This window comes from Lates calcarifer, linkage group LG8 (assembly GCF_001640805.2).
Source record: "Lates calcarifer isolate ASB-BC8 linkage group LG8, TLL_Latcal_v3, whole genome shotgun sequence".
In the NCBI taxonomy this organism is placed as follows: Eukaryota; Metazoa; Chordata; class Actinopteri; family Centropomidae; genus Lates; species Lates calcarifer.
In genome coordinates this window covers 22,672,643-22,688,292 of record NC_066840.1, presented here as the reverse complement: position 1 = coordinate 22,688,292, position 15,650 = coordinate 22,672,643, and the positions used below count along the sequence as shown (strand labels likewise).

Genomic DNA, 15,650 nt, shown 5'->3' with positions numbered 1-15,650 from the left:
GATTTAAGTCCTTCACAGTGATGTTAACAAAGGCCTCTCCTGTGATCTCCCCAGCTCTGGCTACAACTTTAAGCTGATAAAACCCCTGCTCCTCTCTGTCTACCTGACTCGCTGCTGTGATCTGACCTGCGCTGTTTACAGCAAAAAGCCCCCTCTGGTCCCCTGACGTGATTAGATATGAAATATTTGTGTTCAAATCTACAGTGGTAGCTGACACCGTCCCTACAGCTGTCCCAGTGCCAACATTTTCAAACATGACAAAGCTGTAAACTTTCTGGCTGAAGACCGGTGGGTTATCCTGCGTGTCTATGACAGTTACAGTCACGATGGCTTGGGTGTGTGAGCGCAGGCCGCTACCATCTGCTGCTGTCACCTGCAGCTGGTAAGCAGTTTTCTCCTCTCTATCCAGGGGAACAAGCGTTGTGATTTTCCCTGTGTTGCTATTAATGCGGAATCTGGAAGCGTCTCCAGCTGTAATTATATATTTGACTGTGCCATTTCGACCCAAATCGGGGTCTGTGGCTGAAACGGTGGTTACATAAGAACCTGAGGGCTCATTCTCTTTCACATTAGCAAAATACTGCACAGGGTAGAAAACTGGCCTGTTGTCATTGATATCCCTCAGGGTGATGTTGACTTTTCCTACAGAGTGCAAAGGGGGGCTGCCTGCGTCTGCTGCCTGGATGTGGAGTAAGTACGAGGCCTGATCCTCCCTGTCTAGCTCCACGGCTGTGCTTAATCGCCCTGACACGGCATCCAGGCGAAACAGCTCCTGGATGCTGGCTGGAGTCTCTGCATCAAATGAGAACCGGATAGTTCCATTGGCCCCGAGGTCGTCATCTGAGGCAGACAGCACCACCAGCTCGGTGCCGGCAGGAGCGTGCTCCACCAGGGAAACATGATATGTGCTCTGTGTAAATGTGGGCACTTGGTCATTCACATCAGTGATGTTGACTATCAGTTTAGTGTAAGAAATCTTGGGCTGCAGCCCCTGGTCTTTGGCACTAATGTTGAGCACAATTTCAGATGCTATTTCCCTATCCAGCAAAGCAGCGCTGGTAACCAGACCACTGTTTTCACTGATCGAGAACCAGCCCAAAGCGTTTCCAGACACCAGGGAGTAGCGCAGATTGGCATTCTGCCCAGAGTCACCATCTGTTGCAGAAACCCCTTTAATGTAGCTGCCTTTTGGTATGTCTTCACTGATATCTACTCTGTACAGTGTTTCCTGAAATATGGGTGGGTGATCATTGATGTCATTCACAAAAATAACCAGACTGGCAAAGGAAGATCGGGCCATAGGCTTGCCATTGTCAGAAACAGACACAGTCAGGTTGTATGAGGAAATTCTCTCTCTGTCTAACACACTGGCTACTTTGATCAGGCTTAAATTGGGCACAGGAGACGTGTGCACTTCAAAGTGTCTCTGCTCGTTGCCTCCTAAGATTGAAACAGATATGTTACCATTAGCAGTGGGGGAGTCTGAATCTGAAACGGTGAGCAAAGCCACAACCGTGCCAATCTGTGCATTTTCATCAACCGAGGCAAATTTAGAAGTAGTGGGAAAATACCTAAACTTCACCACTGGGTCATTGTCATTCACATCTAAAAGTTTTATTGTGGCTTCTGTTCTGCCAGACAGAGAGGGCACACCATTATCTACAGCATGAATAGTTAGAGAATATTCTTTCTTACTCTCATAATCCAAACCCTCTTTTATAATAATAGTACCTGCTTTCGGGTCAATTTGGAAAGGGGTCCCCTCATCTAAAAAGTACCTGATTTCAGCATTGGCTCCCTCATCCTGATCTGAGGCTGTAATCTGCAGAATGCTGGAACCTACTGCTGCATCCTCTAAAACACTGGTCTGATATTGGTCTTGATCAAACATAGGGGGGTTGTCATTTATATCTTGAATAGTGACGTTTACTTGCAAGTAGCCAAACTTTTTCGGCTCTCCTTTGTCCTCCACCTCAATCAGGAGCTGGTAGAAGGGAGTAACTTCCCTGTCCAAGCCTCCAGTTGAAACAAGGTGCAAGAATGCCCCCTCTCCACTAGGATTGACTGTAATATCCAAGCGGAATTTCCTCTGATCGTTGCCTTTCACTATTCTGTACGTGGTGTGATCAACTCCGTTACTTCCAATGTCTGAATCTGTGGCAGTGTCTAGGATCACTTGCCTGCCGCTGCTGGCGTCCTCCTTAAAAGACACGACAATTGACGCGTCTGGAAACACCGGGGAGTTGTCATTAATATCCAGAACTACAATCCTGACCTCTGTGGGGTAGGTGGGTTGGCTGGATAGCACCACGACGTTGATGACATCACTTTGCAAAACTTCTCTGTCAATCACCGAGGAGGTGTAAATGACTCCCGTGGTGCCGTTAATTGCAAAAAGTTTGTGATTCTCGCTGAAGCGGTACGTGAAGCTGGGCTTGGTCTCTATCGTGCCCACGTAGGTGCCGATAGGCTGCTCCTCCAGGACCTGAAACTCTTGACGGACTTGGCTGGATGCTGAGTACTGCGACAGAGTCCATAACACCAATAAAATCAAATGAAACCGGCCTAAACCCCTACCTGTGAGCGCCATGGTCAGTTAGCCAGTCCACCTTTCTCAGACAGAGTCCATGCCTATGATGCATCAACTTTATTGAGGTTGGACGAGTCACTAAAGCATTGTATTCCAACGAAAAGTGCAGAGAAAACTCAATGGGAAACCCAGCAACAGCTCTTTCCACACTTCTTCAGTGTCCCAAAGTTACTCCAGGAGTGTTATTTTATCCTGCGCAGCGCACTGTTTCAATGCAACAATATCCTCTGAATGGAGAGAATGATTCCTGCAGATCAGGGAAGTTTCATTTCAACTCCTCAAATAGCATTTTCAGGACGGAATCTGACATTCCCTTGAAAGGCAAAACAAAACAAAGGTTCCTGGCTCCGTGGAGATGCGTAAAAAAAAGTTTATCCAAAGTTAGGGCGCAAGTCAGCGGTGTAGAGTGTGTGCAGGCGGCTGAGCCTACCCACCGTCCCGTGGAATAACGGTGCAGGCGCTTCAGTCATATTGTGCTCAGGAGTCCCAGTAACTTAGGACAAAGCTGGAGTTCGGCAAACTCCCTCCCATCCCCGATCCCATTGGATAGCGGTGCTCCTGCCCGCCCTCCCACCGCCTCTCTCCCCTCCATTGTGCAGCGCAGCCCGTTGTCCCCGCTCGTGGAAGAGGATGTCAATCAAATAAGACAGGTAACGATGCCCCGAGCGACCCTAATTACCCCAATAACAGACAAGGTGTTAAAACTGTCTTCTTGAGCTCAGGAAAGGAAAGCGACTGTACAGAGTTCCTACAGAAGAAAAGAAACACAGTAATTAAGTTAGGTGACAGAAATACTTTACAGAATATCTAAGCATACTCGCAATAAATACTGGTGATAATGGGTGACAAAACCCAGAGTAAAATGGTAAAAAGTCGCTGTAAAATCAATTTGAAATATATCGAGTTCTATAATAGTATCATACAAGATTTACAATATCACAATGAATACGATAAAGTCTAGATAACCATATTTAAGATATCATGGAAGCAATAGGTAATTTAAATATTGTATAATAGTAATCTTTGGTGGCTTATTATTACATAAAATAATATTTGTACTGTAGATTTTTATATAAAAAGAAAGAAAACTTCAAAAATAAGTTAAAATTTAACAGTTACTTACTTCTCAACTTTTTTTTGTTTTGTATAAGCCACTGTACTCAGTCTGTAAATGCCGTTACAACATGCATTCCTCAATGATAATTAAGTGGTTGATAAAGCCTCATGTTGGTGTCTTTTTTTTTTTCCAGGAATCCTCCTATCAAGTTTATATCCGTGGGTGAGCAGCTCCATCTAATGGCCACATCATGGTAGTGCTACATTTCAACACAGCTCTGCTAAGGTCAGGAGACAAAGGTTTCAACACATTTAATTTTGACTCTGTGTCACAAATACTTAAATTAAGTATTAGGCTACTACGTTTTAGAATTTGAGGTGACTGATAGTAAAAACTACCAGTGTCAAAGCATGCACACAGTGGAAGAAAATCATACCATGTACCAGAATTAGAGTGGAATTTCTCTGGTAAAGGTTATTTATTTAAAAGTCTACTTATCCAAGTATTTAGTACTTAGTATTAGTTCATCCTGCATGTGATGACAGATGAGATAAACCATAACATCAACACATGTCTGATCATAATCTTGCAACAGAAGCATCAACACAGGAAAGAACTGGTATGGACAACATACCACCGCATCTTAAACTTGTTCAGCTTTGCAGATTAACATCTAATGGCAGCTGTTTTTGATTTTAGGAGTGAAGCAGAGATCTCAGTGTCCTCTGTGACATTTCCCAGATGTACTCTCTGTGAAAACCAGTTATTAAATGTTCTAAAAACCTCTAAAAATGAAGGTTAATTTTTCCAACTTCATTGGCTCCACGTTGAGTGAAATTTAGATACATAACTCAGAAAAGACGTTTGGAGCTGGGACGACATAAATACAAAATTACATGTTGGTCAAAACAGTATTTGGACAAGTTAAGGATTGCAATTAAATAAATTACAGACAATCTGGACTCCAGCATTTTTTCAGATTCATGAAATATAATTTTATTACCTATTTTGTAATTACTGGCAAATATGTGACTGGAAATTTGGTCATTTAGAAACCCAACCTTGTTTCCATTCCAAAGTTAATTTTTCCCTACCATTGTGCTAATTTAGGCTAATCTAACTTTTGCTACATAATCACTTATCATTCTATAACACTAACTTGAATGTCCTTTGAATTGAGTGTAAATACTTAAATTAAGTAAGTAAAGAATGTTTAGATACTTTCTGTTTTCCCTTGACGAACAAACATTTTCACATTGGCGTACTCTTGTAAATAGCACGGTTTCATACTCAGTCTTTAGCTCTTCACCAGTATTCACACTTACTTTAACAAACAAACAAACAAAAACCTATCAAGAGCAGAGGAGATTTATCATTTCCAGAAACACACACTCAAAAAACGTCTATAGGCTCTGGCAAGAGGCTGGGTTCAGGTCAAACAAGTTCATCGAAAATTCTGATTGCAGAGAGAAGAACTGTTTGAATTTCTGTGTAGATGATCTAAGAAGCGAAGCCTGCTGCTGAACTCTTGCGCTGCACGTCATCTGTCCTGTGAAATAACATTACAGAGCATAATTACAACCCTCCTGGTTTTGAGAGACGTAAATGTTTATTCAGGTTTGGTATTTGACAATTTGTGGCTTCCGTAATCAGGCCATTGGCTGCCTGGATGTTAAGTAGGACATGAGTCAACTAATGTAATTGAATTACAGAGTGGGCTGGACTGGTGGTAGCTGCTCAGCCTGCGTAGCTTGACACAGATTCAATGTTTTGGTAGCAGACAGAGCATCAAAGTAGATTACTTCCTCACAGGAGACGTTTAGCTAACCTGATTACACCGGCTAAACCAGAAGCTCTCAGGATGCTTTTGATATAAATATCAAGTTGTTGTTATGTTTGCGCTAATTCCCTTATGCTGACTGATGTTTTCTCCTGCTGACACTGATCCCAGCATTAAGTTGGACGTGGAGGAGGTGTTGATGCAACGGCCTGCACCAGCACTGAAAATACATGCAAATACAGTAGCACAATAAAACTTGAGATGACCACTGACTATTTTACGGTTTGTAAAGCTGTCTATATATGAGTTCTGCTATCATATCACAATACAAAAATGCTGAGATAGATACAGTTGAGCTTTGCATCAAATACATCAGGATGGATTCATGTCTGGTTTACTCTCTTTTACCTGTGGGTCTTCATGAGAACTAATATTTTGGTGACCCCCTGACCCTTAAGCTACCATAAGCTATAAGTCTCCACTGAAAGAACACTTTGGTCCATCAGTAGGTTACAATATCATCAGAGGACAATGGAATTTCCTGTAAATATGGCAGGGCTCATATGGATGAAACTCTATATTTGGTGCTGCCTAAATTTTCCTCTAGTGCCACAATCAGACAAATGTTCTAAAAGTATCAAAACCATATGGGTTGGTTGGCAAGAAATTAAATTTCATGCTCCTAAAATGATGTACTTTATCTTCTCTAGGCAACCTGCAAAGTCCTCCTATGCCACCCTCTGGCAGAAATGTGAACTACACAAGACACTTCAAAATTTAACAGATTAACATAAAATATTCAAATCATGTATATGTCCCCAAGGGCATAAAGCCTTTTTGATTAGAATGACCCAATGGTCTTTCCTCTAGGACAAACCTTTTACATGTAAATTATATTTTAGCTCTCTTACAGCTGACAGGTGCCTCTAGCAAAGCCTTAGCTATTAAGTAATTTCATTTTTATTTCAGTTTAACTAATGTAATGTTGTAAAGACAGAAAACTGAAGCAGAAACCAGGTAGTTATGAAGAGTTAGTCTATGTATTACCTCAGGACTTTCCACTACTGACCCCCCAACATGGTTACATGTCTTGGAGACAAATCGGATGACACAGATGGTCTGTAACTGACCAACAACTGTGCCTTAAAACACTTACCAAGCATCTTTGAGCATTAAGACTTTCATTATTGTAAGTGCTTTTAAAACTACAACAGATAAGCTAGTCAGTCGGTAAAAAGCAAACAGCACACTCATGTTTATAATGACCTTGATGATATGAAATGAAAAGAAAGGAAACCATGAGAAAAAACAGATTTAAGATTCATGACTGAAGCTTCTTCTAACTGCTATTCATTTGACAGACACTTGTTGATATGAGGAACAATTCTGGGGTTCAGTGTCTGTCTTAAGGACACATCAATTCTACGACGAATGGTCGAGGTTCTCCAGTGAGTGCAGCTATCCACTCATTAATTTTGGTCATGCCACTTCCGCAAAGATTTGATACAGGCAACTTTCTCCACTGCAACATTCAGGCTGATCAAACGGTTGGATTTAGACATCAAAACAGTCGACACTGACGCTGTCTTGTAGATCAATTATGCACAAACTGTGTAATTTTGTTGATTCTGGAAGATTCCCTAAGGCTACGTTGAAACTGACATGCAAAACAAGTTTATAAGGATGATAAAATGAAAGTGAAATGAGATTATCTCTGGGTCTGTTGATAACCAAACATGTGGAGCAGGCAGACATATGTCAGAGAGAAAAGTGAATGCCCTCAATAAGATTACTTCAGATCATCAAAGGCTGTTTCCTCCACTCTAAAAAAAAACTCAGTGCCGGTACAGTGCCTACTCTCATAAAATCTATCAACAAATTGTAAAGTCAAAGCTCGGTCATAAAGATCAAATGCAGGAGTCAATGAGAAGATAAAGGGCTGCAGTAATCCAAAACAGCCATTCATGCACCATGTTCTGTCTCCTGTGAAGTGACCTGAATGAACCGATGCAAAAAAAAGGACAATCAAGTTTGAACTTGAACTTGAGTTAAATTAAATGCAAGGACAGATAATAGGATTGCTAATCATCATCTTTTCATTCAGTGGCTCTTGAGTGCAGATTTCAGGGTCGATCGTGTCTCATCCTCGAAGGGTCATAGAGAAACAATGTTGAGGAGCAAGGTAAATTGGTACTTCTTTTTTTTTTTTTTTTTTACAAGCGAATCGTTGATTTCAGTCTGAGGCAACAGGGGTTGAGTTGAATAGGCTTTTAAAAAGTGAGCTACAAAAAGGTTATTGTATGCCTCAGGGAAGTGAGAGCCAGCAAAACAACACTGCCCTCTTTTCTAATAACGAGTGTGTGAACAGCCAAGCATTAATGCTGACAGTGGATCTATTGCATGTCTGTATTTGTTTAACATGCTTCTGGGGTTTTAAATTGTCGTGCTGGTTTTCTACAGCAGTTTTCCCAGCGACCCCTTGTTGCAGAGTCTAATGTGAGGCCCTGCTGTTTCCTAGCATGCTTGCCTTCTCCCAGTTTCCATCTCTCTCGTCTGCTCATGCTGTGGAAATCTCAGCGCGAGGAAATAAATATCAATCAGTAAACTCCACTGTCGGGTACATTGGATGGGTGTTGTGTGAGATATCGTTTGCACCAGCATTTGCCAAACAAACCAAACAGTCATTCATTTCAGGGGTGTAGGGCCGAATATTGCAGCCATGTTGAAATGTAGAATTACAGTATACAAATCTTTGGATGAATTATACAGGAGGTATTTCAGTATTTTCACGGTAGAGTGAATAAGAGGCAGGAAAAGGGTGGGATGATGATGACGTGACGGAGTGGTTTACCCATCCTGGCACTTAAAAACCACAGCTAACTCAATAATAAAGCTGCCAGAGCTATATGAATTAATATCTAGTTTGATGATGTTATTACGTTTAATCACTTCACACTTGATGACAGTTGAGGCAGAAAAATATACTACATGGACAGAGGTATGCAGACATCTCCATGTTTTTTTGGCCCAGTTTTGAGTGGAAGAACTTGACTGGTCTGCACAGAACCCTGACTTCAACCCCATCTAACACCTTTAAGATGAACTTGAGTGCTGACTCCACATCAGCAGCCAACCTCGCTAATAGCTGCTTTGACCAATAATTACAGGAACTACAGAACCAGAGGAACAAAATCTAAAAGTTATGGTCCCTCTTTCTCTCAGCTTGCGTGTGCACACACGGGCCTCTTGTACCATTGTTTTTGGCTGCAAGTTGGATATTTCCCTCAAGAGTTGATAGAAACTGAAAACACAGCTAAAGGAGGTTGAATATTGATTTGGCATTCACCAAGTGGCCAGAAACACGACTCAAATTGAGTGTATAAATGTGTAACTTCAAAGGCTATGATATGTGAATGCCGTGCTCAAAACTTGTTTCTGCTACCCCCAAGTGGCCAAAAAAGTCACTGCAAGTTTGAACTATTAGGAAAATTGGGGAGCCAACAACATAACCTTTTTAACATCAATAAACAACAATAAATGCCCATGCCTCACCCTAATATTAATACTAGTGGTGCACATTACGTCCTTATCTTGTGACTGAACTCCACCTTGATTGTTCCTAACTCATCATAAAGTACTAGTCCTTGGGCAGGGACCGCTCGTTGCATCCTGAAACTATCACAGAGGAACTAAATGAAGTCCCCCATTCATCCAGGTGAAACATTCAAAGTTAATGAACTCCTCAAAAGTTTCTTTGACAGCAACTAAAGTTGATGTGATGGACACAAATCCTATAAGGCTGTTGTAACTCAAAAGGGGGAACAGGAAATAGGAAAAACCATCTACATCAGCCACTTTGTACTTTGTATCGACATATGTTTTGGAAATTATCATGAATTGAAAAATGTTGATCAATTGGCAGTAGGTCAATTATCAGTATTATTTTAATCATTTAATATTTTTGTGTACTTTTTATATGATAAAGGGCATCAAAACACACATATTGCCAAAAAATGTCAGATACCTGAATAAAGTCTGAGATTTATTCCATTTTGTTCAAGATGTACTGTACAGTACCACAACACAACTAAATACCTACATAATCATCATTGAAACCTGAATGAATGCATATTAGGAAAGAAATAAAGAAAAAGAAAGTGGAAAATAATGATTACAGATGTGAGAGGTTGAGAGCCTGCCACTCTACATGCAGTACCGAAGCTCACCCACAGGTGTCACTGTGGTATCATTAAAACAAATTGACAGCACTCACAGTAGAAGTGAAGGCTCTGCAAAGCAGAATTAAGATTTTTTTTTTTTTATGTTTTTTTTTTTTTCCCCTCAAAACTGTTTATTCCTCGGGACACGGGACTGTTTATAGCAGAGTCATGCTGATGAAAATCTGGAAAAATCTAAATATTTTCGTGAGAGTCCAGAGGGGAATGGCCATTCTGCCTTTTCATCTCACAACCCCCCTGAGTGATGCCAAAATGTTACACCACAGGCACAGAGACGATAACTGCTCGTTAATGAATTATCTAATTCTGTAATTAGTGAGTCAACAATAAAATGGCATGTGTCATACAAATAATTAGCCTGGTTAATTTGCAAGTTATGTGCTTTGTTTATTTTTACATCGTGTTTGATGCTTAAGTGATCACTGCTGCTGTGTATGCTTGGAGAGCATACAGCCATATACTTATGACCGTTATGAAATATTACCCATTTAAATTTAGTTTTCAGACTCCAGACATCAAACAGCAAAATTTAGACACTGAAAAGATGTTAGTCTGACGACTCACATCAACACAAACCAGTCCAAAACAGTATTTAAATCAAGTTTTAGGTGACATCTGCTGTTGAAATTTGCCAATAAATGCATCATTGAATGAAAAAGGTATCTAAATATCTTTCTGATGTCAGCTGAAAACAGTTGCCTGAGTTGCTTTCATATTAATCTTCACCGTACTATTATTATGAAATGCTTCCCACATCCACCTCAGATTGTTAACAAAGCAAACAATCTGAAGTAATTGAAGTCATTTCAATAACAATCTGACCTTTGATAGATTCAGGTGGAGATGATACAGCAGAGCAGCTTCTGTATATACACACTGCAAATTGCTTTGCTCATGCAGTTGATCCTGATTTGAGATAAGAAAATGAAGAAGACTGTGCTCTTTGAATCCTTTGAAACTAATATGAAACTCCACACTGAGGCTGCAGAGGAGGACAGTGACAAATTGCAGCGAGTGGAGTGTGGTGCTGTTCATTAGACCCCTTATCCCATTTCACACTCACACTGGACCCCATTTTTTTGGATGCCCTTTCAAAGCACAGTCCTGAGGTTTAAGAGTTTGGCAGAGGTTCTTCAAACACCCGGAGGTGCAGAGGACAAATATATACAAGACAATTGTTAAATCTGCAGCAGCTTTTTTGGTGGAAATATCCTTGTCTCACAGCATTAGAGTGTGAGAGTTGTATGAACATTTCACTATGTTTTTATGGTGTAGCTATGGAGAATTCGCATGTAGCAGCGCCTCAAAAATGGAAGATACATTGGGGCTACAGCAGCTTGGGCCCAATATAAGCATTTTAAAAGCCATTTACAATTATTTGAATCATTTTTCTGGAAGCAGAAAATATTAATTTCTGATTGGCTATCACTTCCAAAATCATTCAACAGGACCTCTCAAGCAACACTTTAACCACCATTTACTAGTAAGCCAGATAAACTATATGGCAAGCAAGCTAATGCTAGTGCTAACTAGGATAGACAGCTAAAGCTAACTGGCAAATCCAAACAACTGATAATCAAATGAAAGGTAAAGTTTTCCAGAACGTACATACTAGCAACTTTTCCTCCATCGTCCATAGTGTCTGTACATCAAAAACATGGGAGTTTAAATGATACTGATACAGCTAACTGCTGCCATTTCTTCACCCACCATCTTGAATCTCTGGTGACATTCAGCCTCACAGAAATTTTTCGTTTAAATGAAGATATTTTCAACTCTTGATATTGGATCTATTAAAGTGACTCCCGATAAACTTAAAAAAGGGATGAGGACTTGAGAATACCTTTTCTTTCACCTTGCAATAAGCAGCCATGGTGTAAATCTGTTTTCTAAATCAGGAGATCGCTTCGTCCATTATTTTCATAAACCACAGCACCTCGTCGTGTATAGCCTTCTCACTTATTTATTTTGTCTGAATTAGGAGATGCAAATATAAATGCATTACGTGGTAACTTGGCAAAACATGGCAGATTTTCCCTTTATAGCTGTGAGGTCCTTCCACTGCTTTTCTAAGGTGTTGTACCTCATATCATAAACTAGCTCCCTTGTCACAAATAAAGGTAATGACTTGGCAAAAACTGAAATGAAGGTATTATGTACCTCATCAGCAGGGGCACCATTTTCTAAAGCCATGAAAATATTCCATTTGCAGGAAACTGTACTTAGGAGGGCTTATGATGTTGGTTTAATGACACAGGCTAATAGGAGATCTGAACGCCACACTGGGTTTGTTGTCGACTGATGGCATCTTGGGTTAAGTACTAGTTGGAGTCCTTTCAGATGCTCAGGTAATTCACTTGAGCCTGGCCTGATTGCCCTTTCAGATGAGTTCACATTTGAATTATCCCCAGGACTATTGCAGTGCTTTTCGTGGAGTGAGGGATCAATACGCGTCGTCTTAATTTCAGATAATACAGTGTTCCCTCCAGGACTTGGCTTGCTTTAAAGTGTTTTACTGATGAAATAATCTTCACTAAAAGGCACAAAAGCAATTTCTGCAATTAGATTTTAACAGTGGACTTGATGACTATAGCATCATTGTAGAGGCTTATGGCAGGATTATGGCTAAGGCTGAGTAACCTTTTCCTACTGTTACATCAACAAACACTGCCTAATTGTTAACACTGCATGTACTGTCAGTGATGGTAGGTGCTTGAGTACAATTCTGAAGTACTTGTCTTTACTTCTAGCTTTCTGCACTACACGTTAAATGGAAATATTTACGTTTTTATAACTTAATTTTGTGTACCAGTGACCCCTTTCACATTGCTAAGGTAAAGCTATTGATTGGTGCAGCTGTAAGTGAAGAATCTGAGCACTTCCTCACCACTGCATGCTGTATATGTTAAGACAGATGCACCACGCAGCAGAGATTATACAGCGCTTATCTATTTACTCAGATGTGAATCATACAGCTCTGTACATTCAAGCATGTTATCCTCTGTGGCCATGTTAAAGCCATGTGTCACACACAGATAAAAGCTCGAAGCTGTCTGAGGAGAAGTGCGTAAATCTTTTACTGTACATTGAGCCACCTCTTAAAAATGCCTCCCGCCGTTCTATTATTACCAGGGGATGAATTTCATGTTTGTCAAGGCAGAAAATAATAGCTTTGAAAGTGTTATGTTCATCCATGAAAAATGTGAAAAGAAAAGCTCTGTTAAAATGTGCTGACTGTGGGCGAAAACGTACTCCACCTCCCACAAGGGAGAGGGGATCCCTTGATTTGTGTCCCTCAATTCAGTGATCACATATCATAAATGGTGTCGCGGTTGGAGGAGAAAAAAGGAGAGGTGCAGATAGATCCCTGAGGCACCCCATTAAGCAAAGTTTAACATCGTAAGCATTCCTTGAGTTACACCAGTATCAAATGCACTGCTGCCTATGAAGAGCCTGGGGATACACTTTTCAAGTTTGAATAAAAAGGTGCATTCAGACTCAGACCTTGAGCTACTGTGAGAAAAAATGTTGAATAAGGACAAAATCTATTTATAACATCACTTTTACCATGCTCAGTATGAAGCAAAATAAACATCCATCTCCCGTACGATAAGCTAGAAACAACGTTCGGACAGAGAAGTCTATTTAACCAGCTTGAAAGGGAAATGGGAGCTTCATTAGACTGCAGGAAGCTGGTCCTGAAAGTTGGCAAGCTCCTGCAGAGAGTTCCACTGAGGTTGGGAGATGTTCTGTAATTTCCGACCCCGAGCTAATCTGTACAGCATGCTGTGTGGCGAGAGTGCCATTTCCACTCGGGGCGGAGGGATGACGGATTTGTTGCATTTGAACTCCCTCATGTCTTCCTTGTCATGTCTGTAATTAAATATGTGCTCCCTGGGAGACAGTGTGGGGTTCTGGGTAATAAAAAGACTACTTTGTGGAGCGTCCCCCTCTCTCTTTCTCCTCTGCTGTTTTAGTTTGTGTTTGTCGGCATAGTGACAAACCCCCAGACATGCTGTACATGGAATTTTAATGCTTGCAAAGTTAATCTCTATATCTGCCAAGTATTATATCTGCTCGAACCAGGCAGCACGGGTTTTTTGTGCAGCTGAACAATCTTGTCTCATCTTAACTAAACTACTCCAGCAGACGTCTCCTTTCATACAACTCAGAATGCAAAAGAACATGTGGAAGTATTAACGGGGTATTTTCTATTTTTACTATTACAACAAATTGGCTTGACTGCTATACTTCTTGATGATATTTTTTTCACCAAACGTTATTTGGTTTTGCCAAAAATTTGGTTTTAAGCTAGGGAGAATGTCGGCTGACACGAGTTATTTGAGGTTTGTTAACATAATGACAGCTCCTGTGACTGGCTCATAGTATTGCTGACACCACTCACTGATACAACATAGCTAAAAAGTCTTTTTTATAATGCAGTTTTATTCTGGGACTGGTTTTTGGACCTGCTCAAAAACAGTATCCTGTACTAGCAGCACAACAATGCTGCTGCTGGACGTAGTGCAATGTCCAACAGAAGTCTATTACATTAGGAACTTAGCTAGCTTGATAGTCTTGTGAGTCATGTAGCCATATCCTGCAATTGGACAAAACAAGCAAATATTTTAAGTCTATCGATAGTTTGCATGCCAATTCAAATAACACAACAGCCACAGTCACACAAATGGCATCTTTAATTAAAGCACACTGCCCACTACAATGTAAATATGTCATTCAAGTTTGGCTTGAAAAAGCCACAGTACAGCATTCAGCAGCAGTCAGGTCTCAAGTCGAGTCGAGTTTTCAGGTCGTCCAATCTCAGTTCAGTCCAGCTAAAAGTCCCATGTACAGCTCTGCTTAATATCAACTGTTTCCATTTGTAAGACAACATCAAAGGGCAGCTTGTTTGAATGGTGCAGTTTCATCGTGCTAAAAAGTTTTATACTTTAACAGCACAAACAAAAACATGTCTACAATAGTAGGATGATCTCCATAATCCTCTCTTTTAAGTTACCTGATATTATGACCAAAATGTTTACTTCACTTGCATACAAACGTGGAACAATATATGAAATACCAGACTTGTGTTACATGTTTTAACAATAGAAGTAAATTAAGTTTGAACAATGTGTGCCTTCCAGTTCCCCCCAGCATACATAACTGGCCATAAATCCACTTTTATCGCTCCTGCATTCCTGAGGATAAATGTCCTCTCTACAAAGCAGTATTAGGTATCACTGTGCAAACACAAAACTGATGATATCTCCTCCATCACATGCACTGCTCATACAGTATCTCTGTGATCAGGGTTGAGGGGTCGTTTTGCGCCGAGCGTTTATCTCATATTTCATCTGTCTTTTCTAACAACACGAAAAGCAGCTGGTGTCTGATTTGTCCTCTCGCTCCACTGATACAGGTTTATCGTTACTCTTTTGTCAGCAGTTTCATACAGTAGTAATAACCACGCTAAGCTATCGTGAATTACTGTCTAGAATGCATGTTTTCGAAGTGAGGATAATGCTTGAACATAGAGAACTGTATCTTAATTTTCATCAGAGTGAAAAATGAATACTGGCTCTGATATTGCCGTTTTGACAGCCTTTCCGATATCATATTTCAGGTCTTATATGTGCTTCGCTTCAACATAAATGACTATACAGTATGTGCAAGGAAGTGGAATACATTTCCCCACAAACTGCCCGCGCTCATATCATATCTCAACTTTCATCAGACTGGATAATGCGCTGTGGTTCCACTCTGATGCTTTTGAGATTGCAGTTTCAACAAAGAAAAAAAAAAAAGAAAAAAAGAAGAAAAGGTCTGAGGGAAATGCAGTGTTTATCATATCTGCCCTGATGTATGCTGTGTCAGATCGTGGATCCTGTGTTTCTCTGTACACAAGCTCAGGCCGTTTATCAAACTTGTTATGATGGACTTGGGTTTGTGTTGTCAACCCAGCAAATGATCTGTGACTGACTCTGT

The 15,650-nt window shown here is 40.5% G+C and overlaps 1 protein-coding gene across 1 annotated transcript in view; it reads right to left on the bottom strand.

The window, feature by feature from the left end:
• Nucleotides 1–3,096, bottom strand: part of LOC108901513 (protocadherin Fat 4) — a 104,339-nt gene extending 101,243 nt beyond the window's left edge. Inside the window, 1 exon segment of the mRNA XM_018703017.2 lies at nucleotides 2–3,096. Within this exon segment, the coding sequence (XP_018558533.1) occupies nucleotides 2–2,590 (2,589 nt within the window). The 5' untranslated portion in view covers nucleotides 2,591–3,096.
• Between the last annotated feature and the right edge of the window lie 12,554 nt (nucleotides 3,097–15,650).